This window comes from Vicugna pacos, chromosome 13 (genome assembly GCF_048564905.1).
Source record: "Vicugna pacos chromosome 13, VicPac4, whole genome shotgun sequence".
Taxonomy (NCBI): domain Eukaryota; kingdom Metazoa; phylum Chordata; class Mammalia; order Artiodactyla; family Camelidae; genus Vicugna; species Vicugna pacos.
In genome coordinates, this window is record NC_132999.1 from 35,772,861 (window position 1) to 35,800,086 (window position 27,226).

The 27,226-nt window shown below is 45.0% G+C and overlaps 1 protein-coding gene and 1 long non-coding RNA gene across 14 annotated transcripts in view; both read right to left on the reverse strand.

Moving 5' to 3' along the window:
* Positions 1 to 27,226, reverse strand: part of ST3GAL3 (ST3 beta-galactoside alpha-2,3-sialyltransferase 3) — a 185,788-nt gene that overhangs the window by 47,756 nt on the left and 110,806 nt on the right. For all 13 annotated transcript variants that reach the window (XM_072974597.1, XM_072974594.1, XM_072974595.1 and 10 more), the window contains one exon: positions 22,630 to 22,722. In XM_072974597.1, coding sequence (XP_072830698.1) covers positions 22,630 to 22,722 — 93 coding nt within the window. The remainder of the gene's footprint in view (positions 1 to 22,629; positions 22,723 to 27,226) is intronic.
* On the reverse strand, positions 5,074 to 7,876 carry LOC140700928 (uncharacterized). Its single transcript, XR_012079686.1, has 3 exons — positions 7,596 to 7,876; positions 6,817 to 6,961; positions 5,074 to 5,379 (listed from the first exon to the last, which is right to left on the reverse strand). It is a non-coding gene; the product is annotated as an uncharacterized lncRNA (long non-coding RNA).

Sequence of the window (27,226 nt, forward strand, 5' to 3'; positions counted from 1 at the left end):
TCAAGGGGACAGGCTGCTTCTGGAAGTTCAGAGCCTCTGGCTATTGGGAATAGGGAGTGGACTAGGTAATCTCCACCATTCTGAGACAAGGGGTTCTAGGCCCACCAAGCCCAGGGAAGTGGCAGGAACCATCTCCTCCTGGGCTCCCCTGGGCTGAAGTTGGGCCCAAAGTGGCAGCAGGTCCCGTCTCCAGTCCAACCTCTGTGGCCAAGGCTGCGAGTTTAGTCACTCAGTGCTAGTGTCCAGGGACTTTCTTAGTAGGGCTGTCTACAATTTAGAAGACTAGTTTTCTCTCTTTAAAAGGAAAAATTTTAGAAAGGGGGGAGGCTGTGGGAGAATATTTCCATCTTGGTGTCTATTCCAAAGCTCTGGTGTTTTGCCAGGATTTAAGCAGGGTATACACAACGCTGTTAAAAATAACCCCTTGATTGAACAGAAGGCGTGGGAGAAAGGGGATAGCCAGGCAATTCTGCTAGAGGGCGGGGGATGTGGGTGAGGAGAGGAAACTTGTACCCAGAGACCCTGGGAAGGGCTGTATTCCAGAAAGTTATGTAGACTTGGAGGGACTAAGGACCAGGGAAATACTGTCCCTAACTGCTCCTTTCCATAGAATTGCTCAGTAAGTGCCCTGCTTTGGGTGTGTCTCGTATATAAGCAAGCTACCAGTTTCGAAGGGTTCTCCCAGGATTGAGTGCCACTTTTCAGTCCTGATCACCAGCCTCTGGGACAAAGGTCAGGGAATGACGACAAGGAGCAGAAGCCAAGAAAGGTTAACAATGTCAAAAACCACAGAAAGGTCGGAGACACAGAAGCCAAAGAAAGGTCTACTAGATTTAGCTTTTGGGAACTTCTTGTAATTTGTGTATGAAGGCTTCCAGACATTTCCTTCTATAACAAGACATTTAACATAAACGGAATGATCTGATATGTACTGTTCCATAACTAGCTTTCGAAAAACTGAAAAAATAAACTGTGGGGTCACGTCAGGAAATAAGTCTGGCATCATTTTTTATGACTACATATATTTCTTCACATGGACTTCCTATATTTACTTAATCATTCTCAACTAAGAGACGTGTATGTTCTTTCCAATTTTCTGCTAATATAAATGTGCTGCAACAAGCATCATATTACCCAAACTTGTGTGCACAGATGTGATTGTTTCCTTATGTTAAATACTGAGAAGTGGAATTGCTGGATCAAATGAAATCCGCATTTTATACTTTATGACACTTTGCTTCCCATAATTTTCAAGTGAACAAAATATTGATTTCATGACTTCCTCTAGTCTCTCTGGCAATTCTTCCCCATTCTCCTTCATTATTTCTTCCTCCTATTCAGCCCTTATCAGTTAGTATTCCTCAGAGTTGTATCCTTCTGTTTTCTTCTTCTTCCTCCAAAAATTGTAAGTTCAAATGCCTACTGGAGCCCAGAAGGTACTACAAATATGTTAATTGGGCCAGATGTTAAGACAACAAGAAGTGGCGGGGAGTGGCAAGCCAGAGTGGACACACTGCCTAAAAGTATTCACATGATTTGAAAACACTATGCCAGCTACACAAAGCATGTCTACTTCAGGTTGCAAGCTGCCAGATGAGGACCCGGTCTACACACTTGCCCTACACTACCTCATCCACTGCCCAAACTCCATCTACACTCTGAGAGTTCCCAATGCATCATCTCTGGATCTGACCTCTCCTCCTGGACTCCAGACTCACACATGTAAATAATTATTCCACATCTCTCCTTAAGTGTCCTGGAGGTATTTCAGCCTCATTACGTCCACAACCAAATTTGTGATCTCTGCCCTTTCCTCTTCTCCTAACAAAAGCCAGAAGTCTAAAACCAGAAACAACTGCTCTTCTTCTTGGGTTCCCTATCTAAATGAACGGCATTCCCATTTTTCCTACCTTCAAAGCCAGAAACTTAGAAGTCATTCCAGATTTTTCCCTCTCCCCAGTCTTCCATACTCAGTTAATCGCCAAATCAATTCAGCAGGCTTGATAAGTACTTACTGACCACCTAATCAGTGCCAGGGGCTATTAGGTGCTAGGGTTGGCCACAAAGAGGCATATACGCTCCCGTCCTGGAGGGGGAGACAGACAACAGTGTCATGATCAGATGTGGTAGTGGTGGGAGAACGGCCACACAAGATGTTCTGGGAGGAGAGGAGGGACACGTTGATTCTATTTCCTTAGTGTTCCTCAAATAGCTTCTAATCTCCGTCCCCATGGGATTGCCTTCAGCAGCTACTGCAGCGGTCTCCTAACCCATCTTCATGTTTCCAAGTTCCCTCCTCCAATGCATCTTCCCTGTTGGGTTAAAGCAATCTCTCCAAGTAGCAAATCTGATCACGGCATTCTCTTACCTCCTTGTCTGAAACATGTCAATAATTCCCTGGTGTCCTTCAGGATAGAATCAGAATCCTTTTAGTAGGACTTGTAAGGTCTCCTTGGCCCTGGCCCTAGGCCTGGATGACGTCTCCAGCCTTGTCTCCAGCATTCTGGGATGTAACATGTGCCCCAAACGTGCCAAATCACTTGCAGTTCTCTGAATATCCTTGAGTATCTCACGCTATTAGTTTGTGCAGTCCCTTGTCTGGAACACCTGCCCTATCATTTTTCAGTTGCCTAATTTCTATGCAATCTTTAACAGTTGGATAAAATAACACTTCTTTCAAAAATCCTTCTCTGACCACTTCACACAAAGAAGATGGCTTCTCCAGGTGTTCTCTGTCACATGCCCTCCCAGGGCTACAGGCTCACAGCACCAGAGGGACAGGAACTTCCCAGGCATTTTGCCCAGGCTGCTGGGCACGTCCTCACCTGGGTATCTCTGAGAGCAGGCACTGATGAGAAAATACGGGGTGCTGAGCAAACAGCGAGGATTCCAGAAGAGGTCAGGAGATCAGGAAAAGGTACAGCTCTTGGGTTCTGGTTGGGTGTGGCTTTGAGGGGCCCATGAACCTTTCAGGGCCACAGGCCACATATTTTGGGGGAGCTAATGACGTGATCTAACCTAACCACTGACAACTGGAATACTCACCCCTGCCAAATACAAAACAATAAAAAGGAAAGAAAAGTTTTCAGCTGAATGATGGTGAGTCACCACTCACCAATGAACCAATGAGAAAAAATAGTCTCTGGTGTTTAAATGCTACAAGCAGATTTTTAGAATGACAATCAAGAGGTATTGTAAATAATAATGGTAGGAGAGGAGTGAAACCAGAAATTCACCTTAGGAAAAAAAGCCTTCTCTGACCTCTCCAATTTAATTTGGTGTCTTTTTTCTGTATATTCACAGCATCCTATATTTTCATTTATGCCATAGTACATTTTTGTTTTCATGTCTGACTCCCTCTAGAGATTCAAATTCTAGGGTAGGGTTTATTTATTATTCTGCATCCTTAGTACCCAGCATGGTATCCAGTATATGGTAATGCTTATAAGATAAATAATCGGGGAAGGAGTAGGAAGGAAGTTTAGGCAAAGAGTTTTCAAGCTGAGAAGTCTAGGGATAAAGAGGGATAAACAGGGATAAATAACAAATCAGTATATCAAGAAAAAATTTCTTCCATTGTGTCAGAGACATGAGGAAATTGTCAAAGAACTGTATAAAGACTTATTTATAAGGATATTGTTCATACGAATGCTGTTTATAAAAGAAAGATATTGGGGAAAAGAAAAACTAAGGACCCTGGTGTTCCACATCTCCACCAGATGCTTCACAGGAACTTTAAGGTCAGCATTTCCCCAAATGATCTCAAGAGCTGCCCCCAAACTTGCTCTCCCCCTGTGTTCTCCAGGTTAGAAAGTGGTGCCACCATCTCCTCAGCTGCCCCAAACAGAATCTGGGGATCCATTTTTACCCCTTCCCCTCACTTATCCCTACACCAGCCCCCTAATGTCACTTCTCCCCAAACATCTCACCAACCCATCCTGGCCTTATCACTGCCTCCCAAGAGGCTCCCTCCTCAGTCTCACCTCTAATCCTTCCCCGACCATTGGCAGTAATGACCTTTCTAAAGCACAAATCTGACGCTATCCCTCTCTCCCTCAAAACCTTTGCTGACCTTATAACAAAGAGCAAATTCCTCAGCATGGCATCCAAGGCCTCTTCCCACCCAGGGCCCGGACTCCAGACAGCCCAGGCTACTCACCAGTGATCACCCTCAGCGTGAGGGAGCCTCTCCTGGGAGCAACAATTGTTTCTTCCTTTGTCACTGTTCCCCAAAGCCCTGTATCCAGCTTGGCAGAGAGGGGGTGCTTAGGGTCTGGGGAAGGGGCAGAATCTACCTTGGGTCCCTGGAGGTCAGAAGTGGGGCAAACTGTCACCAAGGGGAAAGGTCCAGATGAGGGTCTGCAAGTCCTGGTCCTGGTCCCCACGGTGGAGGAGGAGGGTGTGGGAGGCCTGCTCCCGTGCCCCGAGGGCACCCTCTGCCACACAGGAGCCTCTGCGGGGGGCTGGGGGGAATTAAGACCACATGCTGCACAGGCACGCCCAATTCCAGGGGGCAGAGGCTGGCTCAGTGATGGAGCCACAACTTCCCCCAGCCAGTCCTCATTCTTTACGGTCTCTGAAGTGTAGAGGCAGAAACTGCCCGGCCTCAGTCTGAAGCTTTTCGTGACTCGTGCGGAAGAAACAGCATCAAGAGCCTTTTGTTTGGGCTTGACTCGGGTGAACGTGCCAAGAAGACTTGCTCAGAAGGCTTTTCAGATGTCACTTCTGTCTCCTTATAACTCTGCTCCATGAAAGGCATTCACAAGCCAGCTTTTCTGTGGCTAAAAAGCTGTCACCCTTTCAGTCCTGCCACTGCCCGCAGAGCTACTGTGACACTCACCGAGTGATGGCATGTGCTGTAGCCAGACCAGGGCCAGGGTGGGGTGTGGCGGGGAGAGGGCCTCACCTTTCAGCCTGGCCTGAGTGCCACCAGAACCCCAAGGTACAGAGGGACAGCTCTGACTTCCGGCCCCCCAGATGCTGATCTGGCACCATGGCTGCATTTTTCAAGCCTATTTCTCCAGTGTCCAACACAGGCACTTGGCAAAACTGCATTAAGTGACCAAATAGATCTGCAATTTCCAAGTATTTGAGTTTATTCAGGGAGCCCATCAAATTCCATGTGTTGAGGGGAGAATTATCTGGAATTTAATACTTCTTAGAATAAACTGATGAGACTCTTCCCACTGTTGACGCTAGCGGGGTGGCTGCTGGAAGGAGGTGCAGAATGCCAGGTCTGGGGGCGCTGCAGGCTTGGATGGGGCACAGGAAGGTGAGCAGGACCCCGGCTTTCGTCTCCTGCTCCAAGCCGAAGCCGCTGCAATGACTGTGTGACAGGACTGACGAAGGTGAGGGAAACGGAGCTGGCCCCAACTCGTTCTGAGTAAGGGCGACACAGGGTACATTGAAGGTGAAAATCAGACAAGGATGAGCAGAGACCCAGGAGGGAGTTGCAGTGCAGTGTGTGACGGGTTGCAGATAGAGACGCACAAAGAGCTGTCAACCTCTGCCTGTGGGTCCCCAAGAACGTCACAGAGGAGGTGCCATCCGAGTTGGAGTCTGAAAGGTGGAGAGTGTGAGGAGGGACACCCCAGGCAGCACACGAGAGGCTGCCATGCTCTGTGGTAGATGACGTTCAAGCTGCTTCCTGTCAAAGTCATGGTTCTCAAGATGGAGAATTTGGGGAAGAGCATGACAGGTTAGGGGAACAGCATGTGCACAGCACAAAGGTATAAAAGATGATGGTTTGTGGGGCAGGGCCACCCATGGGATAGGGCGCCAGCAGGTACTAGTTCCCTGTGCTGTGACGGCTGTCAGGGGGTCAGAAGAATTTTTTTTTTAACTGAATTACAAGTTATCATAGCATCCTGTGTAGCTGGAGTTTTCAAAAGCCACACTTCCTGATATGTAGAGGCAGTCCTATATCAACAAATGCCAATCACCTGGGTCTGTATGCATTGTCTGCACAAGTCCTGACGGTTCCCAGATGAGACACATCACTGGAAGGGCTCGACAGGAGTTGAGGCCGTCAGGGTATGAGGCCAGAACAGCAACAACAATTACCAGCATGGCTGAGCACTCACTGCAGGCCACATACCTCGTGGATTTCAGCTCCTGTCATCCTCAGAACTGTCCCTGACACAGGGACTGCTATCTCCATTTTGCAGATGAGGAAGCGAAGCTGGGCGTGGCCAAGGAACTTGTCCAGGGTCACCTAGCTAGCTAAGTGGCGAAGCTGGGATTCAAACCCAGGTTCATTTGACTCCAAAACCCAAGCTCTTTTCATTTGCTCAGACTGAGGAAGGGGAGCCCCCAGCCCCATTCAGTCTTTGCTAAGGGCATGCATGAGATGTTGTGAAACTGGATGGGTACTGGCTGGGCCCTGACCTCAGGGATCACTGACCTAGGGGCGAAGTCAGGTGGCACAGAACCTCCCTCCATTTCCCCTGACCAATTTCACCCCAGCAACAAAGCTCTCTACTTCCTGAAATCCAGGGAAATCCTCAGAAAAAGGCTGAAATATAACCAGTAATTAGGCCCAGTCACGGCCAGGGAAGGAAAACGGGCAACCTCCAGCAGGAGGAGCATGGTGGCTGCAGCCACAGGCCCCTGCCCTACCCTCTCTGCATCCTACTCCTGAGCCCTGCTTGAAAGGGCTCATAACTGGACAAGGACAAGACCTGCTGTTCACAGAGGCCGGCCCTGGGGATCCAGATGCTGGGCAGAGAGTGGCTGGTCCTTCCTTCCTTCAGCAGATGCTGCCCCAGGGAGTCTCTGGATGAGTACTGGGACAGAGACAGACAGAGCCAGGCTTACCTGAGAACCTGCACCCTATACACAGCTGTGGCTGTGCCAGCAGATCTCCCTGGCCAGCTGCAGCCCCTGAACCTTTTGTTTCCTCCCAATAATTGGAGTGGCAGCAAAGGAAGGCATCTCCATGAGGGTCAGTGACAGCTGGAGCCTGCTGGAGACAGGGCTGGGTCAAGGGCCCAAGTCTCCCGGACGAGCAGTCTTTCCCCACAGCCTCAAGCACTGGCTAACTCTGGCACTGCTCTTCCTGCTGCCTCAGGAAGACCAGCTACCAGAAGAACTGACCACACCACAGGCAGCTGCTGACCATATTTTAAAAAAAGGTCATTGCCTCTGAGGCCTCCCTTCCATCAATCACAGGGGCTCACAAGACCTAATCAAACCAGTGGTCATTCTCACTGCATCCTCCCTCAGGGGAAGGGGAGGAGTGGAGACAGACCCGCTGTGGGGGAAGGGACCTGGTTGTCGGGGCACCTGTGCATGCAACAGCCTCTGAGCAAGAAGAGAAAGCACAGGTGTTTTGGCAGCGGCTTAGAGAGGGTGCAAAAGGCCCTAAGGGCAAGCACACAGCTGAGCCAAGTCCTGCCCTTAATCCCTGTTGCTGGTCCTGGGGGTGTGTGTGCAGGGTGGATGGCGGAGATGGGGAATGAGGTGGAGACAGACCTTCACCCGGCCAGAACCTTGCTGATGACAGCCACCCAGGGACACATGGGAATAAGGTTAGCAGGGACAGCAGGCACAGAATCACCCCTAATCAGGCCCCACAGAGCCCAGGCCTCCTGTACCTGCCCTGCCCTACGTGGGGGTCTTGCTCCATTTGGGGGCTTCTTGGGACAAGCTCTACAGCTGGCCTCTGGCCCAGACATTCTTTCTTGAGGGGCTGAGCAGCAGAGTGCAAGATTTTTTTCTTTTTTGCAACTATCTGTTTTCAAACTGCACACTCTCAAGTTGTCCTGTTGCAGGAAGCTTCCCCATCCTAAGCCCTGGGAACACAGCGAAGGAGGATGGGTCGTCCCAACACAAGAGGCACAGAGATGTCACAGAGCCAGCTGTCAACAGGCCTACCATTGTGATGCTGCCAGCAGTCAGGCTTGTGTCCCCCCCATGGGGGTCTCCCAAGAGCAGAGACCATATGCCCAATCCTCTCCACACCACCCTGGACAATCCCGTCTGCCCTCCCAAAGGATGACCTCCATTTTTCTTCCTCCAGCTCAGATCTCTCTCCTGAGTGATTTGCTGAACTCAGGCTCCTGAGTGGGGCCGTGGCTTCCCTCTGGCTACTTCACTTGCCTCTGCCCGGGCTCCCATGCAAGGTGTGGGGGCAGAGAGTAGAGAGCTCGCATGACAGGAGGTGGGCATGGACTAGTGTCCTGCCTTTACTTGGGAGTGGGAGGCTTCAGCCCTGCTTTTCCCTTCCAGCTCTGGTCATTTGTTTGGGGAGGCAAATCACCCAGTGATGCCCGCTACCTCCACTGCAGACAGAGCAGGGAGAGCCAGACCAAGGTCCTGAAACCACCAGCATCCTCTTCTCTGCAGAGCCTCTGCCTCTGCCCCAGGACTGGTGAGGGTGGAGCTCAAACTCGGGCCCTCCCCCTCGCTGAGTAGCCCGTGGCTGGGCCGGTCCTGGCCCGGAGCCTTGCACAGCTCGGGAGAAGGGCCAGGATCAGGTTCTGTGCTTTCACCAGCTCTTGCTCCCCATAGGCGGCAGAGCTTCCCACATGGGGATCTTGTACCTGAACCAAGAAAAGCAAAGCTGCTAATCTGACAAGATCAATTTCCAAATACCACAGGAATGCAGCCTGCCAACCGGCTCTCAGCAGGCGCTGAGCTTCTAAGCACATCGAGAGTTCCTCTGGCAGAGCCTGGAGCTGGGTCCGCAAGGGGACAAGCTGCTCCCACTGGTGTGTCTGACTTTTCTTCTGAAGCTCCATCCTTCCCAGGATAGCCCAGGCATCACCTGCACCAGGAATGCCCCCAGTCAAACTCTCATCGCCCCTCCTCTGTGCCTCCACAGCCCTCTGTCCTGGCCTCTTCCAGAGCACACACACCCGCTATGTGTTTGTGTCCATGGGCTGCCTCCCTCAACCTTGAGGCTGGCAGGTACAGACCGAGAAAGGGAGGTTTGGAGAGGTTAAGCTGACCCAGTCCTGTTCACTTCCAAAGCCTGTACTCATCTCACCAGAATCCATGCTTCTCAAACCACCTGTGAAGAAGGACCGGTTTGTTTTGCCTTTTAAATTTCAATTCTGTCACAGAGTGTGACCCTTTTATAAAGTTTAATAAAAATGAATCTCTAGAAGAATTAAAACACACATATATAAGCTCCATTTTTAAATTATTAGATTCAACTGACAAAAACTTACTCTAATTGCTATAGACTTTGGGGGGGGTAATTAGGTTTGTTTATTTATTTATTTATTTATTTTTAGAGGAGATACTGGGGATTGAACCCAGGACCTTGTGTATACTAAGCACACACTCTACCACTTGAGCTACACTCTCCCCTAGTGCTATAGACATTTCTAAAACTTTATTCTCAAATCCTCAAAAATCTTGTTGCAGGCCAGTTCACATCACTTTTGATTCCATGACACATAACAGGCTCCCAACCAACTGCTGCCTGCTGGGACATTCTGCCGAGGGCTCTTGGTAGAGAGGTTAGAAAGAGGATGAGACACAGCTCCTCAAGTCCTGAACTGGGCAGGAGAAAAGACATGCTTTGATCATATCAGGAGCAGTGAGTAGACTGGGGCCCACCACTTCATCTAGAGCAGGTGAACTTATAATCAGCAAAAACCCCACAGGTGGGTCTGCAACATCCACCTATGCAAAGAAGTGTGGGTCCCTCGTCATCCAGAAAAGGAGATTTTTCCAAGAAAACACTATTCTGGCCACATGCTACAGACCCACCTATAATGGTTGGAAGACAGAGCTAAGAGGAAAGAGATGGGGAGTAGGGAGAGCGGAACGACAGGGTCCTAGGGGGCTGAGTTCCTGGAACCACTGGGGAAACAAGAAGGGTACGTTGAGACAAGAAGGGGAGTTAATTTAAAAGCAGATCTTGGATTGGTTCCCAGAGGAGGTCAGAACATCTCTCACTTAGGAACACAAGAAAAAACACTGATGACAAAGAAACCATCAGGACACAAATGGTAATTCCTCCAGCTTCAAGCTGGAGTCCAAGTCAAGGAGAGGCATGTGGTCTGTCTAGCCCAGGCAAAGCTGTCAGCCCTTGGACACTCTGCAGAGAAGCTTTAGTTACTGAGCACTCCACTCTTCCCAGAAAGGCCCAGCACTCAAGGATTCATTGCACTGAAATACTTAAATATTGAAAATACTCAAAACATTCTCAGTTGAAAGGCATCTGTAATCCCCTATAGGCTCATAGTTCAGAGCCATGACTCAGGACATAAGGTGGGGCTGGTGGGGCTGACTCCTGATTCTGTGCTATTGCAACCTTGGTAAGTTACAGCTTTTTTGTTTGTAAAATGGGCATAACAACACTTACTCCCCAGTGCTATTGTAAGGCTAAATGAGGTAGTGAATATACAGTGTTTAGCACAGTTGCTGGCACACAGCAATGGCTCTGCAAAGCTGTGACATTTTATACACACGGGCTGCATCTGCCAACAGAGTGTAAGCTATTGAGGGGAGAGATTTTACGTATCTTTTACGATGCTGAAGCTTCTAGCACCTAGAAAAGTGTCTGGTGCATAGAAGCTGCTCAATAAAGATGTGCTGAATGAATGACATGGTAGCTCTTACCATTAGATCTACTATAGAACAGCAGGGTCATTGTGGCAGCTTCTTGAGGAATGAAGGCAACCTGAGTGTGATTAAACAGTGATATGAAGGAGTCAGTAAAGAGAATGAAGATGCAGGTTCCTGGATCTTCGGGTCCAAGATCCAGGAAAGACTGGAGAATCAGAACACAGGGGAAGGGACTACTTCTCGATAAATGGTAGAAGTGTCAGGACTCAACGATTCACTGGATATTTGGTTGAGAAAGGAAGGAGAAAGAGTAACTCCCGGACTTCTGGCTCAGATGACAGAGTGGACAGTGGTGTCATTCACCAAAGTAGGCAATGTGGACTGACTAGATTAGTGGAAATTTGGTGAGCTGGATACATTGAGTTCGAGATGCTCAAGAGTCATCCAAGTGGAGCTGTCCATCAGGGAGTTGGATATGTGGGTCTAGAAATCCAGAGAGAGTGGGGCTCCAAAAAGATCTGAGAGTATTTGTTAGCTGGAGCAGTGGAGTGAGGGGAGGGGAGGAGAAGGAAGGGGAGGGGAGGGGAGAAGAGGGAAGTGGAGGTGAAGGGAGGGGAGGAGAGGGGAGGGGAAGAGAGGGCCATAATTGAACCCTGGCAGAAAGCAACATTTTTTTTCTAACATCAACATTTAAGGTTGGGTACAGGAAAAACACTGCTTATAAAAGAGACTGAGAAGGAATAATAGAGAAATAGGAGAACTGGAAGGGAGTTTAGACAAAGAATTGAGAAGCGAGAGTTTCAAAATGTTCAGAATGGAGGAAGAGATCAATAGTGCCCAATGCTTCTGAGAGGTAAAAAAAGAGGTCTACCCATTGAGTTTATCAGTTGGTCCTTTTGGGTGATGTGGACAAGAGCATTTCAGAGAGGGGAGGGGTGGGGGTGGAAGCTAAACGGCAGAGATCAGGGGATGTGAGGAAGCATAGAGCAATGAGTCTTCTGCATACCCCTGGGTGGGGGGACACTTGGCCTGCCCTCAATCTAGAAGGACAGTGATTCTGTGGAAGTGGGCGGTGCTCTATTCTCCTCTGTAATTTATGGTACCGCGACAAAGCTTTACATGGATGCCGCTCAATCTTACCATTCCTCCCCACTGTTGTAGTGCTAGAAGTCCCAGGATCCTTCTCTGGAAGGGCAGAGAGGGAGGGGCTTTGGAATGTGGGGATACCAGATACCCAGCTACCCTGGCCAGGAGCCCATAAGCTTTCAAATTCCCCAGGGCAGTGCAATAGACCTCCTGCACCTTCTCACGCAAGGGTCCCAAAACAGTCAGCTGGGACTCTGTCAATACTCCAGACTTCCTGTCTCTGAGAGCTCAGCAAGGTTTCAAAGGCCACCCTTGCACTCTGGGGAACTTGGCCAGCTTGGACCATGGCAATGATTCCTTAGCCATATGAGAATCAGACACACATGGTCACAGATACACACCATGCACCCTGGCCTTCCCAAAGCAAAGCGTGTCTTAAGAGAAGTAAGGTTTTCCTCTGTTAGAGCTGGGCAAGAGGGTAATTCTTACACCAGTACCTCATGAGCCCCCACCAGGCATCTGGTGGACCTCTAGACTCTGGCCACGAGCCACCCTGTCCATGTAACAGTATCTGTGCGAGGAAGTAGAATGCAGTAGTTAAGCATGTGGGCTCTGCGCTCAGAGTGCTTGGGTTCAAAACTGGGCTTCATCACTTTCTGTCTGTGTGACCTCAGGCAAATTGCTTGACTTCTCTATGCCTCGATTTCCTCATAGTTAAAACTGTATTAATAACAATCCTAGTTCATATGATCGTTAGGAGGACTAAAACAAACAAACAAAAAAAAAAAAAAGAAAAGGAAAAGGTCTGAGCAGAAGCCCTGATACATCAGCAGTTGTTAGCCATCCCTGTCACTGCTGTTCTTGCTCTGCAGCATGGGCACAGCCTGGATCGGGTTCTGCGTTCTGCTGAAACTGTGTGCCACAGGCTTAGCATCATGATGCCATGCTTGCTCCCAGTGGTGAGTGGCTCCACTGGTCCCATCCAAGCGACATGACACTCAGTCGTTCACCAAATTGCAAAACGCCACCCAAACGTATGTACCGAAGTATTTTGCCAGGAGAATGGAGAATGTCAATTAAGTCTTCATAAGTTATATCGTTTTCTTTAAAACTACTTTTAAATGTTTCATCATGATCTATTCTGGGATCTTTACTTCTTCCCGAAAAAACTTACCTGATTTAATGAAAATCATTGAGAAAACAGAATTCACTTAGTGTCTAACATTAAATTTTGCTGGAATGATCTAACATGTATAGCCCCAGATACCTCATCTCATTTCATCCTCTTGACTAATGAGTTAGTCTCTAAAATTCTAAAAACTAGTGCTCAGACATTTCCAAGATCACATACAGCCTGTTAAGTGAGAAAGCTGTGAGAACCTGCTGTCTTCAAATCTCATCTCTTTCGAATCTATCATGTATTTGTACATGTTAAAATAATTATTTTTTCTTCAGTAACTCTCTCCACTGAAAGAGTGTTTTACCAACATACTTCACACCCTCAGATTGTCAGTCTCCCAAGGGAAGAAATTAATATCTATTCATGAAGTAAGTACTAAGTGCCTCCTAAGTGCTAAAGGCTCTGCTAAGTGCTGGCGGCCGTGAACAAGACCCTGCCTCTGTGCTAAGTACACAGCTTACTATGGGAGAAGAGATACCAATGCATAACTAGAACTCCGACGACAGAGCTACGTGTGCGGCGCTGCGGTGGTACAGGTTGAGGAATGGGTAACTGGATGTGTGCAGAGGGGCTGAGGTCAGGGAAGATTTTCCATTCCATGAGACCAATAGATACAAAAGCCTAATCCAATGTGTAGAGCAGAGAAGATGTTCAATGAATTTGAGCTCCTTTGGACCTCATGCCCCCTCCTCCCTGTCTCTCCCATTAGAGGAGGATGTACCGGGCAGGCAAGTCTTGAGGAAGGAAGGAGGATTTCCCAGCAGACAGCACAAAGGTGTGTGAGGGAACAGGCTGGCTTCCCAGAGGAGCAGGACTCTGCAGCCTGCTCCCGAGACTGGGCCCAAGTATGGGAGTCAGTGGCTGGGCGGGCTCAGGAGGAGTGAGGCTTAGGGACAGAGTGAGAATATGCTTCACATGACACTTGGTAATTAAAAAAAAAGAGAGAAAGATTCAATAGTTTGTTTTTATCAGACTGTGTCAAAACTAATACGTCAGAAGAGCTACATTAAGATCTTTAGTGTCAAAATATTGTTGCATTAAAAATCAAAATCCTGACTGTACTCAGAACTTTTTGGTCAAAATATCAAGAAACAGTAGCTGCCCACAGGGAGAAAAATTAAACAAACCTAGATCCCAGCACCAGGGATCGTGCCTAACACCAGCAGCAAAACAAAACAATAATAAAAAACCTGGATGGATTAATAATTTAAATATAAATAACAAAGCTATAAAAGTAGTGGGAAAAAAGCACAGAGGAAAGCACCGCTATGAACTACTATGTGCAGATGTGAATTCAAAAACTGCTACAGAGGGCAATTTGCCAATAACTTTCAAAATTACAAATGCACATAAATTTTGACCCAGAAGTATCACTTTATTCTAGATAATCTCACATGTGTGGGAAATGCTGTATAAAAAAGGGTTATTCTGAAAGGCTGAAGTAGTATCTGCAGTAGTGAGAAATGACGATTGCCTAATTGTCCATAAATAGGGAATGGACGCACTAGGCTGTAGCTCAGTTCACGGAATGCTATGTAAAGAAGGGACTTCTGCTTCTAGCCACGATGGAATAACAGGGATGGGACCTTAAGCAACTAGAAAACAAATCAAAATAGGTAAGTTTTCAGACCAGTGCAGGGATGGGGAACCAAACAGAGCCCAGTGGTCTTTCTGAGTAAGAAGAGAGATCAATGTTTAGAGAGGCCAAGGAGACTAGAATTTGTGGAGAGGACTAGCATAGAGGACAGAGCTGCTCAGAAAGCCCTGGAGATCTGCAAAGGGGTCCCCTCAGATCTTGGGCCAAGTGCTGATCTGCACATATAAGGAGAGGAAACTCTGAGGCTCAGAAAGACCATCAGGAAGCAGTAGATCAAACAATTCCTCGTGTTCACACAGGCCTGGGAGTTGTTTGTATTCGTGAAACCATTGTGGCAACAACTCAGCCACAATGGAAATGCCTCAAAATACACAAGGCATTGGGTTGAGTTCTCAGACAGGTACCGCGTTAGTAATGGGGATAAACTAGTCCAAGACAAAGGGCTGTTCAAGACTTGTACTAACCATGCTAAAAGCAAGTCTCAAAGGAATACAACTGGTTCTGAGTAACTTAACCACAGGCCCAGCAAAACTAGCGCTATTTAAAGGAATGCAACAAGGTCTAGCATAGAAAAATGTAAATTCTGCATTGTCTGGAATCTAATTAAAAAATTACCAGGCAGGCATATGAAGAATCAGAAAGATATAGTCCATGACCAGGAGAAAAATCAATCAATAGAAACCATCCCAGAAATGACAAGAGATGATGAGATTACCAGACAAGGATGTTAAAGGATATTATAAATATGTTCCAAGTATTCAAGAAGGTAGAACACATGAACATAATAAAGAATGAAATGGAAGATATACAAAGACCTAAATGAAACTTCAGCGAATAAAAACACAACACACACAAAAAAACCCACAATACAAAATCTGTTTACAAACCGAAAACAGACTCACAGACATAGAAAACAAACTATGGTTACCAAAGAGGAAAGGGTGGGGAGGGATAAATTAGGGGTTGGGGATTATAGACACACGTTACTATATATAAAATAGATAAACAACAAGGGCCTACTGTATAGCACAGGGAACTATATTCAATTTTTTGTTTTAATTTTGTAATAATGAAAAAGAATCTGAAAAGAAAAATACATATATGTATGTATGTATATGTATAACTGAATCATTTTGCTGTATACCTGAAACTAACATTGTAAATCCACTACACTTCAATAAAAAATATTTAAAAACCCACAATATCTGAAATGAAAATATACCATATGGGATTAACAGCTGATTAGATACCACAAAAGAAGTATCAGTGGACATGAAAACACAGCAATATCGACTATCCAAAATGAAGCCTAAAGAGAAATAAGATTGGGGAAAAAACACTAAACAAGCCAGAGCATCAAACAAACCAGTGGGACCAATGGCTTAACATACATGTAACTGAAATCCTGGGAAGGGAGGTGGGCAGAAACATATTTGAGAAAATAAGGGCAAAAAATAAAATTTAATTTAAAAATAAACCCATAGATCCAATGAGCTAAATAAACCCAAGCCAAGTATAATATAAAGAAAACCACAACAAAGTGCATCATATCAAATTGCTGAAAACCAGTGATAAGGAGAAAAATCTCAAAAAATAAAAAAAGATTAAACTGACAGAAGACTTTTGTTAGAAACTATACAAGCCAAAAGAAAATGAAGTTATATCTTTAAAGTACTGTATGTGTAAAATTGTCAACCTAAAATTGTACACCCAGCCAAAACCTACCAATCAAACAAATAAACAAACTTACAAGACTGAAGGTAAAATAAAGGCAACCCAAAGCTGAAAGACTTAATGCCATCAGATTGTCCTCATAAGAAATGTTAAAAGAAGTTTTTCAGGTGGAAGAACAAGAATACCATATAGAAATACATAAAGAAATAAAGACCAACAGTAAAACTAAGTTTGTGGGTAACTATAAAAGGCTTTTCATACTAATTTTAAAAATTTAAATTATGGTAAAATATACATAACATAAAATTTACCATTTTAAACATTTTTAAGGGTAAAATTCAGTAAAATACTTTCACATTATTATGCAACCAATCTCCAGAACTCTTTTCATCTCGCAAAACTGAAACTGTATCTATTAAATATCCATCAAACAGCAAATTCTCATTTCCCCCTGTCCCCAGCCTCTGGCAACCATGATTCTATTTTCTATCTCTGTGAATTTGACTCCTCCACTTACCTTACATAAGTGGACTAAGACAGTATTGTCTTTCTATGACTAGATTATTTCACTTAGCATAATGTCCTCAAGGTTCATCCACACAGTAGCATGTGTCAGAATTTCCCCTCTTTTTAAGGGTGAATAATATTCCATTGTATGTATATACCACATTTTTTCATCTGTTGATGCACATCTGGGTTGCTTTAGCTATTGTGAATAATGCTGCTATGAACATGAGTGTGCAAATATCTCTTTGAGAACCTGCTTTCATTTCTTTGGGGTATATACCCCGAAGTGGAATTGCTGGGTCATATAGAAATTCTATTTTCAGTTTTTTGAGGAACAACCATACTGTTTTCCATTGTGGCTGCACCACTTTACATTGCCACCAACAGGGTACAAGGGTTCCAATTTCTCAACATCCTTGCCTACACTTGCTATTTTCTGCTTTTTTTTTAATAACAGCCACTCTAATGAGTGTGAGATAGTATCTCATGATGGCTTTGATTTGCATTTCCCTAATGACTAAAGATGTTGAGCATCTTTTCATGTGTTTGTTGGCCATTTGTATATCTTCTTTGCAGAAATGTCTATTTGAGTCCTTTGTCTATTTCTGCTGCTGCTGTTGTTGGTATTGTTGAGTTGTAGAAGTTCTTTAATGATTCTGGATATTAACCTCATATCAGATATATGATTTGCAAATATCTTCTGGCATTTCATGGCTGCCTTTTCCTGCTCATTTTTATTCAGTTTAAATGATTAACTGTTTAAAACAAAAATAAATAAGAACAACGCTGTGTGGGTTTATAATATATATAAATATGAAATGTATGACAAAAACAGCACAAAAGGCAGGAGGGGAAATGGAAGTACAGTGTTCTAAGGTTCATGAGCTCTAAGTGAAGTGCTATAATATTGTGTGAAAACAGATTATAAATTAAAGATGTTGAATGTATGTATTATACGTATGACTGAAACATTACGTTGTACACCAGAAATTGACACAACACTGTAAACTGACTATACATCAATAAAAAAGAAAAAGGAAAAAATATATACATATATTATAAACTTTATAAAAATCATGAAAAAACAAAACAAAAAGAGGTAAGCCAATAGTGAAGGTAAAATGAAATTGTAAAACACACTCAATTAATCCAAAAGGAGGCAGGAAAATAAAGGGGAGAAAAAAAGAACCAGTGAGGTGGCAGATTTAAACCCAACCACATTGATGATTACATCAAACATAAATGGTATAAACACTGCATTAAAAGGCAGGCATTGTCAGATTGGATAAAACAGCAAGATTCAATTATGTGCCATCTACAAGAAACCCACTCTAATTATAAGGAAATAGGTTAAATGTAAAAGGAAGGACTGCTGCCCATCTTACCTCTAAAATCCAACTTCTCTGATACTCAAGGGTATAACACACATATGCCTTCCTCACCAAAAAAGTAAAAGGACAGAAAAACATGTACATGATGAAGCTAATTTTTAAAAAGCTGGAGTGGTTATACTAGTATCCTACAAAGAAGATTTATTACCAGCGAAAAAGAGACATTTCAGAACAATGAAGGGATCTATTCAGCAAAGGGATAGAATGATTCTAAATGTATATGCACTAAATGGCAGAGTTTCAAAACATATTGAAGCAAAAACTGATAAATGGAGACTTCAACATCCCTCTCTCAGTAATTGACAGAAGATCAGTAAGGATACAGAACTGACAAATACTATCAACCAGCCTAATCTAATTACCATTTATAGAATACCCAATAACAGCAGAATATTTTCTAAGTACATAAGAATATTCACCAAGCTAGACCATATTTTATCCCATAACTCAGGTCTCAATAAATTTAAAAGTATTAAAATCATACAAAGTATACTGTCTGATCACAACAAAAATAAGCCAAAAATCTTTAACATATCTAGAACATCCTCAAATGTTTGGAAATTAACCAAAAAAACTTCAAAAGAATCTAGAGAGAAACTAAATGTTTATGTTAGAAAGGAATTAAATCAATGGCCTAAACTTCTACCCTAAGAAATAATCAAACAAACAAAAAAGAATTAAGCCTCAAGTAAGTGGAAGGAAATAATAAAGGTAAAGGCAGAAATCAACACTATAGTGAAAAAAATACCAATGGAGAAAAATCAGTGAAACCAAAAGTAAGTTCTTTGGAAAGATCAATAAAAATAATAAACTTCTAACTAGGCAGATTAGGAAGAAAAGAGAAAAATAGAAATTACCAATATTAAGCATGAAAGAGAAGACTTATCTGGAGATCCTAGCCATTAAAAGAGTTACATTTTATAAACAATTTTATGCCAATAAATTTAACAACAACTAGATGAAATGGTCAAATTTCTTGAAAGACAATCTATCAAAGAGGAAATAGGAAAATCTGAATAGAAATAAGAAAGCCTCAGACCTATTAAAGAAATTAAATTCTTAGTAAAAAAGCTTTTCATAAAGAAAACTGCAGGCCTAGATGTCTTTGTTGGTGAATTCTATCAAACATTTAAGGAAAACTATTATCAATTCTACACAAAACTTTCAGAAAACTGCATACTAAAGATGTTACAAGAAAAGGAAAGTATAGAACAATATCTTTCATGAACAGAAAAATAAAAACCCTTAACAAAACAATAGCAAATTGAATCCAGCAATATATGAAAATAATACATCAGGACAAAATGAAGTTTAGCCGAGAAATGAAAGATTGGCTTAACATCCAAAATCAATCAATGAAAAAAATAAATCAATGTGATCAATCGTATTAAAAGACAAAAAAAGAAAAGCCATATGGTTATCTCAAACGATGCAGAAAAAGTATTTGACAAAATTCAACATCTATTAATGATTAAAAACTTTCAAAAAGCCAGGAATAGAAGAGAATGTCCTCTACCTGAGAAAGGTATCTATGAAACCCTTAGAACTAACACCATAATGGTAAAAGACTAAGGCAAGTATGCTCACTCTCACCTTGCCAACTCAGGGAGGCAAGAAAAAGGAATAAGAGGCATCCAGATTGGAAAGGAAGAAACAAAACTGTCTGTTGACAGAGGACGTGATTATCTGTGTGTGCATGATACTGGTGCAAGTGTAGACATAGAGATCAGCAGAATAGAACAAGGAATCCAGCAACAGAAGCACACATGTATATTAACTGATTTTCAGCCAATATGCCATGGTAGTTCCTTGGAGAAAGGATAGTCTTTAACAAATGGTTCTGAAGCAACTGAACATTCATTTGCCAAAAAATGAATCTCAACCCTTACCTTTTTCTATATACAAAAACTAACTGGAAATGGGTCATAGACCTAAACGTAAGAACTAAACCTATAAAAATTCTAGAAGGAAATAGGAAAAAACCTTTTGATTTTGGATCAGGGGAAAATTTTCTTAGATAAAACATGAAAAGCGAAATCCATAAAAGAAAAAATTGATAAAATGGACATGATCAAGATTAAAAACTTCTTCTCTATGAAAGACATCATCAAGGGACTGAAAACACAAGCTACAGACTGGAGGAAAATATTTGCATATCACCTATCTGAGAAAGGACTTCTAATCAGAATATGTAAGAAAGTCTTCTTACAATTCAATGAGGAGACAACCAACCAACTGAAAAAAGACAACAGATCTGGACATTTCCCCAAAGATAAAAGAAAAGCAAACAAGCACATGAAAATGGTACTCAACATCATTAGTCATTAGTAAAACACAAATTAAAATCACAGTGAGATATCACTCTAGGCCTACTAGAACAGCTAAAATTAAAAAGACTGAAGCTAGGGATGCAGAACAACTAGAATTCTCATACTTTGCTGGCAGGAAAGTAAAACAGTATAGTCACTTAGGGAAACAAACTTGGCAAATTCCTAGAAAGTGAAGCATACATCCTGTACACAAATGTCTATATTGGCTTCATTTATGAGAGCTGAAAACTGGAATTAACCCAAATGTCTTTTGATTGTTGAATAGATAAACAACATACAATGTAACAGCCAAACAATGGAATACTATTCAGCAATTAAAAAGGAACAAGCAACTGCTACACACATGTATTCATCTCAAATGCATAATACTAAACAAAAGAGGCAGACTCAAAAGGCTCCTATATGATCCATTTATGTGACATTCTGATAATATAGAAGGACAGTGGTTGTCAGGGCCTGGGGGTCAAGGGAAGGATTAACTGCAAAGGAGCACGAGGGAACTTTTGGAGGTTAATGATGGAAATGTTCTATTGATGTGGTAGTTGTACAAAGATATTACCGAAACTCACACAAGTATACTAATAAGTAAATTTTACTGTATGTAAATTAAACCACAACAAATCTTATTTTAATAAAACTGTGATACTTCCATACAATTACATATTATGCAATCATTTAAAATTTACGATGAGGGGGTGGAAAGGGATAAATTGGGATTTTGAGATCTGCAGATACTAACTACTATATATAAAATAGATAAACAACAAGTTTATATTGGACAGCACAGGGAACTATACTCAGTATTTTGTAGTAATCTACAATGAAAAAATATGAAAAGGAATATACGTATGTATATGTATGAGTGAAGCATTATGCTGTACACCAGAAATGGACACATTGTAAACTGACTATACTTCAACAAAAAAAAGACTATGTTCTGTCTCTTAAAATATACAATGGATCCATATATGCTGGTAATAGGATAATCTCTAAGATCTATTGTTAGGAGTGAAAAGTAAGATACAGAACAATAAATACAGCATGCTCCCGTTTACGGCAATATTGGCTGTCTCTGGGGTCTGGAGTGGGAGTATATACCCTTTTGTCCTATTTGAGGCTTTTTTATTCCACATGCTTGTATTACTTTCAATTAGAAAATCTGTATACAGGTCAAGGAAAAGTCACAGGTGTCTGGTCCAGGGGACCGAGCCATGTAGGTCTGAGAGAATCTGTGTAAGAATATGGAACATAGTGCCAGACACTTAAGGGGTACTCAGTAAATAGCTGGGGGAAGCAAAACATTTGGAATCAAGTCAGAAGACAGACCCTGGACAAAGAGATCGCTATCTGAACACCAGATCTTTGGCCAGCAGAGACCCTGTTTTCTACAAGGAGCTAAGCTTAGATTGCTCACATTAGAAAAAGAAAAGGAGCATAAAATCCAAACATCCCGGATTTGCTTCTGGGCAAGCTGTTTCTCGGCATTCCTTTGCAAGCACATTGTGTGCCCCAACTCCAGCCTTCTAAGGGATGGGGTGCACACACTTGCCCCGGTGAACAGAGCCCACCCCAAGAGGCCGCCCCTAGGGCTCCTCTGGTGGTCCAAGTACTATGTCCTGATTCCTGGAGGTCCAGAGCAGCCTCTTCTACATCCCCTCCAAGTCAGATACTCCTGTAACTTTCTGAAGGAACAAAAACAACCCCAATAGTCTCACTGCACTCGGACTGCAGACAAGATGATCTCAGCCTGTCAGGCCCTTTTCCACACCAAGGCTTCAGAAAAGAAAGGCTGAAAGGAAAAGGCAGATAAGCAAGCAAGGCCCCTGAGTGGAATTTGGTAAAAGGAACTCCTGGGGTTTGGCACAGCTTCTTTCAGCAAGCCTGACATCAGGGAAATCAGGAACTCAGAAACTCCTTTGTATTTCCTGCTTTATTTGGCTATGCCTTCCCAAAGCCAGGTTGTTGGTCCCAGCTTCCAAAAAAGACCACGAGCTTCTGTGCCGTGCAGCGTTGTCTGGCTGCTTCTGGACACCTGGTTTCCAAGGGGCAACGATGGAATTTTCACCCCCTCCTGCCCCTCCACAGAAAAAGCTGTGATGGCAAGTACCAGCTCCGAGTGACAGGACAGGGGCAAGGGGTAGCAAGGGCCCAGGGTGGGGCTGGGGTAGGAACCAACTGAAAGCAAGGTCCTTCCCAGGCACCCACAGACTCAAGGACACAGGAGGGAAGGCACCCCAGAATCCCATCTTCTCAGGAGCACAGCACTGCCGCAAGGGGCAGGGTGTCTGGTCCTGGACCATGGACCGGGCTGTCTAGGTGGTGGGAAGAAACAGGAGCACTTACCTGGGGAAGATGGCAGTCATCAAAGCCGAAGCATAGCCAGGCTTGCAAGTCCCCTCGGAAAAGTTTGCATACTTGGTGGCTAAGTCAGCAGGCCTGCGGGAAGAGAAGGAGGGTCACATCTCGCCAGGTCCTGGGCAGTGGGGCACCAGCTCGTGAAGAGCCAGCTGTAGGTGTTTAAACCTTGAATACAGCTTCATTCCCTCCAAACAGCACTTCAGCCCCTTCCCCACACCAAGGGGCGGGGGGGAGGGGGAAGGAACAAGAAACCCAAAAGGAATAGGTAGATAAATACACAAGGCCTCTCAGTAGAATTTGGTAAAAGGAAGCCACTGGTTTTGCATAGATCCTCTGCAGTAAGCCTGATCCTGAGGAAATCAGGAACTCCATCCAGGCTCCCAGAATGGGAGAGTGAGGCCTGGAGACCTAAGGAGAGAGCTGCTCAGGCTGTGATAAAGTCACAGGCACTGCCCTTTCAACCTTCCTGCCTCGTCCTACATGTCCAGCCTCATCCGCCTCCGTTCTCCCCAGACAAGCTATGAGCCAGCCAGCGGGAACCACTCGCAGGGCCCTGATGCAGGTCACATGTATGTTGGGGCTATTACCGTAGCCCTCAGATGTTTAGCTGAGGATGCTTTCCTGCTCTCCTGTTCTCTCTGCCTGGCATGTTCTTCCATGTTCCTCTCCACCTGCCTAGGCCTCCTAGTCCTTCACTACTCAGCTCAGATGCCAGCTTCCCTGGGAGTAATTCCCTGACCCCCGGACTGGGCCAAGTGCATCCACTTTGCTCATCGTCTGCCCCTCTGCCACCCACACTACGTGCTGACCCCCATCAGTACTTGCCACACTGAACTACAATTGGTGGTGGTGTGTTTCCCTCATTGTACTGTACATTCCCGGGGTCAGGATCAGATTTAACCCTGCAACCCCAGTTCCTTGCACAGAGATGGGCACACAGAAGACCCCAGCGATTTTCTAAAGGAACAAAACGGCCCTGACAGCCTCACTGCACTTGGACTGGAAACAAGGCAATCTCAGGAGGCCACAAGTCAGAGGGAGCTATTTTTTCAGGAGACTTGCATGTTCTAGCCTTGGCTTTGCTGCTGTGTGACTGTAGTCACGTCACCTTGCATTTCTGGGCTTCGATGTCCTTATGTGTTCAATGTGGGGCTGGGGTCACTGCCCTGACACCAAAAACTCTGCCTAACACAGTCTAGAGAAAACCACAGCCGAAGAACAGGACACATTCAGTGATGGCTGGGGCACCTGAGGGAGCCCTGGCTGGTTGCCAGTTCCCAGTCCCGACCTCCCCCCCACCCCCTGGGCCAGCTGCCAGCACTCTAAAGCCCAGCGGCTCTGCTGCGCTGGGGCCCTGCGGCAAGTCTTCCCTCCAGGCTGCCTTCTGCAGGGGCGGGGGGGGGGGCAGGTACGGTGGGGAGGGGGGCAGCTGGCACCTATACTGGACGGCCAGGAACCATGACGCCACTGCCTGTCCTGTGTCACATGTGACTCATTCTTGTGCCCTGTGGGCCCAGCCCAGGGCCTTACACAGTCATTGCTCCTTGAATTTAGACAAAATTCATCTGTATCCATGGGCAATTTCTTCTAGAAATCTACTTTTTTTTAGCCTTCCCTAGCAGTGAAATTTAAAGCCTGAAATGGAAATACAAATGCTGAGTGACAAGACAGATTGTGGGGGTGGGGGCGGGGAACCTCTATTTGGTAGGCAAAAGAAAGTCAACGCTTTAATAAGAGTATGTGCATAACAATATTTCCTTATGTAAGCAACTATATTTCAGAAATGAAATATAAACTTCAATGCAATAACTGAAGCTGCCTGAAGCTTCTGGACTAGGCACAGCAATTTTAAAACATTATACATTTTTTAAGTCACTCCTCTCAACAGCCACATGCATAGGTGCTATTAATGATTAATTCACACGTGAGCTCAAAAAGATGAAGAGACTTAGCCAAGATGACAGTTAGTAGGTGGTAGATACTATCTGAACTGATTTCTCTGTAACAGCAGTGCAGGAGCTCTTCCGGCACCATCACTGGTGTGGGTCACAATCAGCGCCACCACAGAGGGAAGCACAGAGTCCAGGGATAACACGAGTGGTCGGTGCTGCTGCAGATGGGGCAGACACGAGAGTCAAGGAGCCCTGCACAGGCTCACACGGGCACCTCTGGCCGGCGTGGCCCACTGTTGTCTGTGACAGTGTACCCTAATAAACTCTATTCTTATACTTGACCTCTGGTTTCAGGTAGATACTGCAATTAAGAGGTTTAGGAGTTTCCCGGTCAAGATGGCACCAGAAGAGGATCCTGATCTTACCTCCTCCCACAAACACACCGAGTCTACAGCTACACATGTAACAACCCTCTGAAAAAACTTAAAGACGGGCTGAGCCACTCCCAGCAACCCCGAACGAGAGGAAGTCCGCGTCAAAGCCATTCCCAGGTATCTCCGAGACAGGAGTTTATACACTCATTTGGAGCCCCGTTGTGGGGACTGCTGTCCAGGGGACACCTCGAGATCAACTGGCCACGGTGCCCACCAGGGCATAAGCTTGCAGTCCCACAGGACTATACATACTTGTACACTTTAAAAGCTGCTGTCTGAAGGTCTGGCTTCTCAATCACTTGCCACAATATAGTACATCAGAAAACTCTAAATAAGAAAAATAATCTTCCACCATCTCACCAGCAATCCTTGACTTTTTCATTTTATGCTACCCTCCAATCCTTGTCCTCGTTCATTTTCAGAATCTATATTGAGTTTTATCTTCTAGAATGGTGATTTTAAAATATAATATTTGTTTTTTTTTTAAAAAAGATCTCTCTTAAAGAGCTATGCCTAAGCTCCACCAAACACAGCATTAGTTTCTAACATGTACGTCATGAATAAATTTACGAATATCATAAAAAAAATAGAAGAAGAAGCAGCAGCCGTGCACAGCTCTCGGGAAGCATGAATACCAGCAGTGAGACATCATGAGCCCCTCATATTCTCGTCTCTCAGTCTCCCACCTTCTGCCTGCCTTGCTCTGTGGGTCCCAAAGAGAAGGAAAGATGGGTGGCGGTCGCCCCCTTAGCACAGAGCACTGCAGAAAGGCCTGTACAACTACAGACAAAGCTTCGGGCACATCTTTCCCCTCTCTCCTGCACACCATCAACCTCCGGCAAGGTGCTTCAAGAATCAGGGCTATGGGAGAGTCCGAGCCATGACGAGAAGAGGGTGCACAGGTAAACTGGAGCACAGGGAGACCAGAACCCAGCAGGACAGTCTCCTCCCAGGGCAGTGCAGGGTCGTTAGATACCGAGGATGAGCAAGCAGGTCTAAATCAACCCCACTGAGAAAGCAACAGTAACTTCTAAAACACATAGCCCTGGGTAGAGTGGGCCATGTCAAGTCATTACCAAATTAAAATGCCTCAGAAATGGCCTCCTGACCATCCCAGCGAGAGAAGAATAGGGGGAGTGTTGGGGATTCTGAGTCATACAGCAGACGGGGACCTCTAGGGCAGTTAGCGGTCAAAACCACCAAGATTAACAGTCGCCAGCTCCCTCGGGCCAGAATAGTTAGTTTCTCTGAGGCGCTCACGCTCCAAATGCCAGGAGGCCCCCCTAGATGTCTGATCGAATCATGCAGCCCTTGTTCTCATACTCTGCAGCTGGCCTTTCCTTTGGGGGGATTTAGCATTTCAACCAGTAAGAGCACCCATTGTCCTGCAAACGTGACTACCAAGCGCCTGGGGTGAAGAGTGTAAACCACTGCACTCTCAAGAGGAAATCCCGATGGAGAGGCTGGAACCTAAAAGAAGGAACCAGACTTCCACTCCTCTGCTTCACTCGGAAGCACTGAGCTTAAGGGATCAGGCCAAACGATGGGTCGTAAACGGGAAGAACGTAGGACCCGGAATCAGAAACTTTCACAAAAGACACTGCAAGCTGTGTGACCTGGGGCAAGTGGTGGACAACCTGATTCTCTGCTTCCTCGTCGGCAAGTGGGAACCACTCAGTTCCCAGGGATGGTGGAGAATGTGGTGAGAAAGCACGCTTGGAGGGGCTGGCTGTCCTCTAGAGCACCACACAGCTATGACATGAAAGGTGAGGTGGCACAGGCAGGTCCTGGAGGTTTCCAACACCTAGCTCAAGTGTGGATTCTATCACACATCCTCACTGAACAATTTCCAGTGGAAGAGTGCCCTGACCACCATGTGCGTTTTAAGGATCAACATTTGGGAGGCGAGGAGCAGCACAGCAAAAGGCTGAAAGCGGCAGTCCATGAGATAGAAAAATAATCAGGAGAGAGTGTGAGGTCTCAGTTGCCAAAGGAAGGAGGTGTCTCAAGAAGGACGCAGGGACCAGCTGGGTGAAACGCTGCACTAGGCCCGCTAATGTGGGGACATAGGATTGATCACACCTGGACGCCCGCTGGATTGGGCAACATGGAGGTTACTCCTGACTTTGAGTAGAGCTGTGTAACTGGAGTGTGGGGGCAAAATGCTGACTTCACTGGGTTTAAGAGAAAACAGAAGAACTGGAGTTCTGGAACAGAGACTGCAATGTTCAGAAGTTTTGCTATAAAGGAAGACAG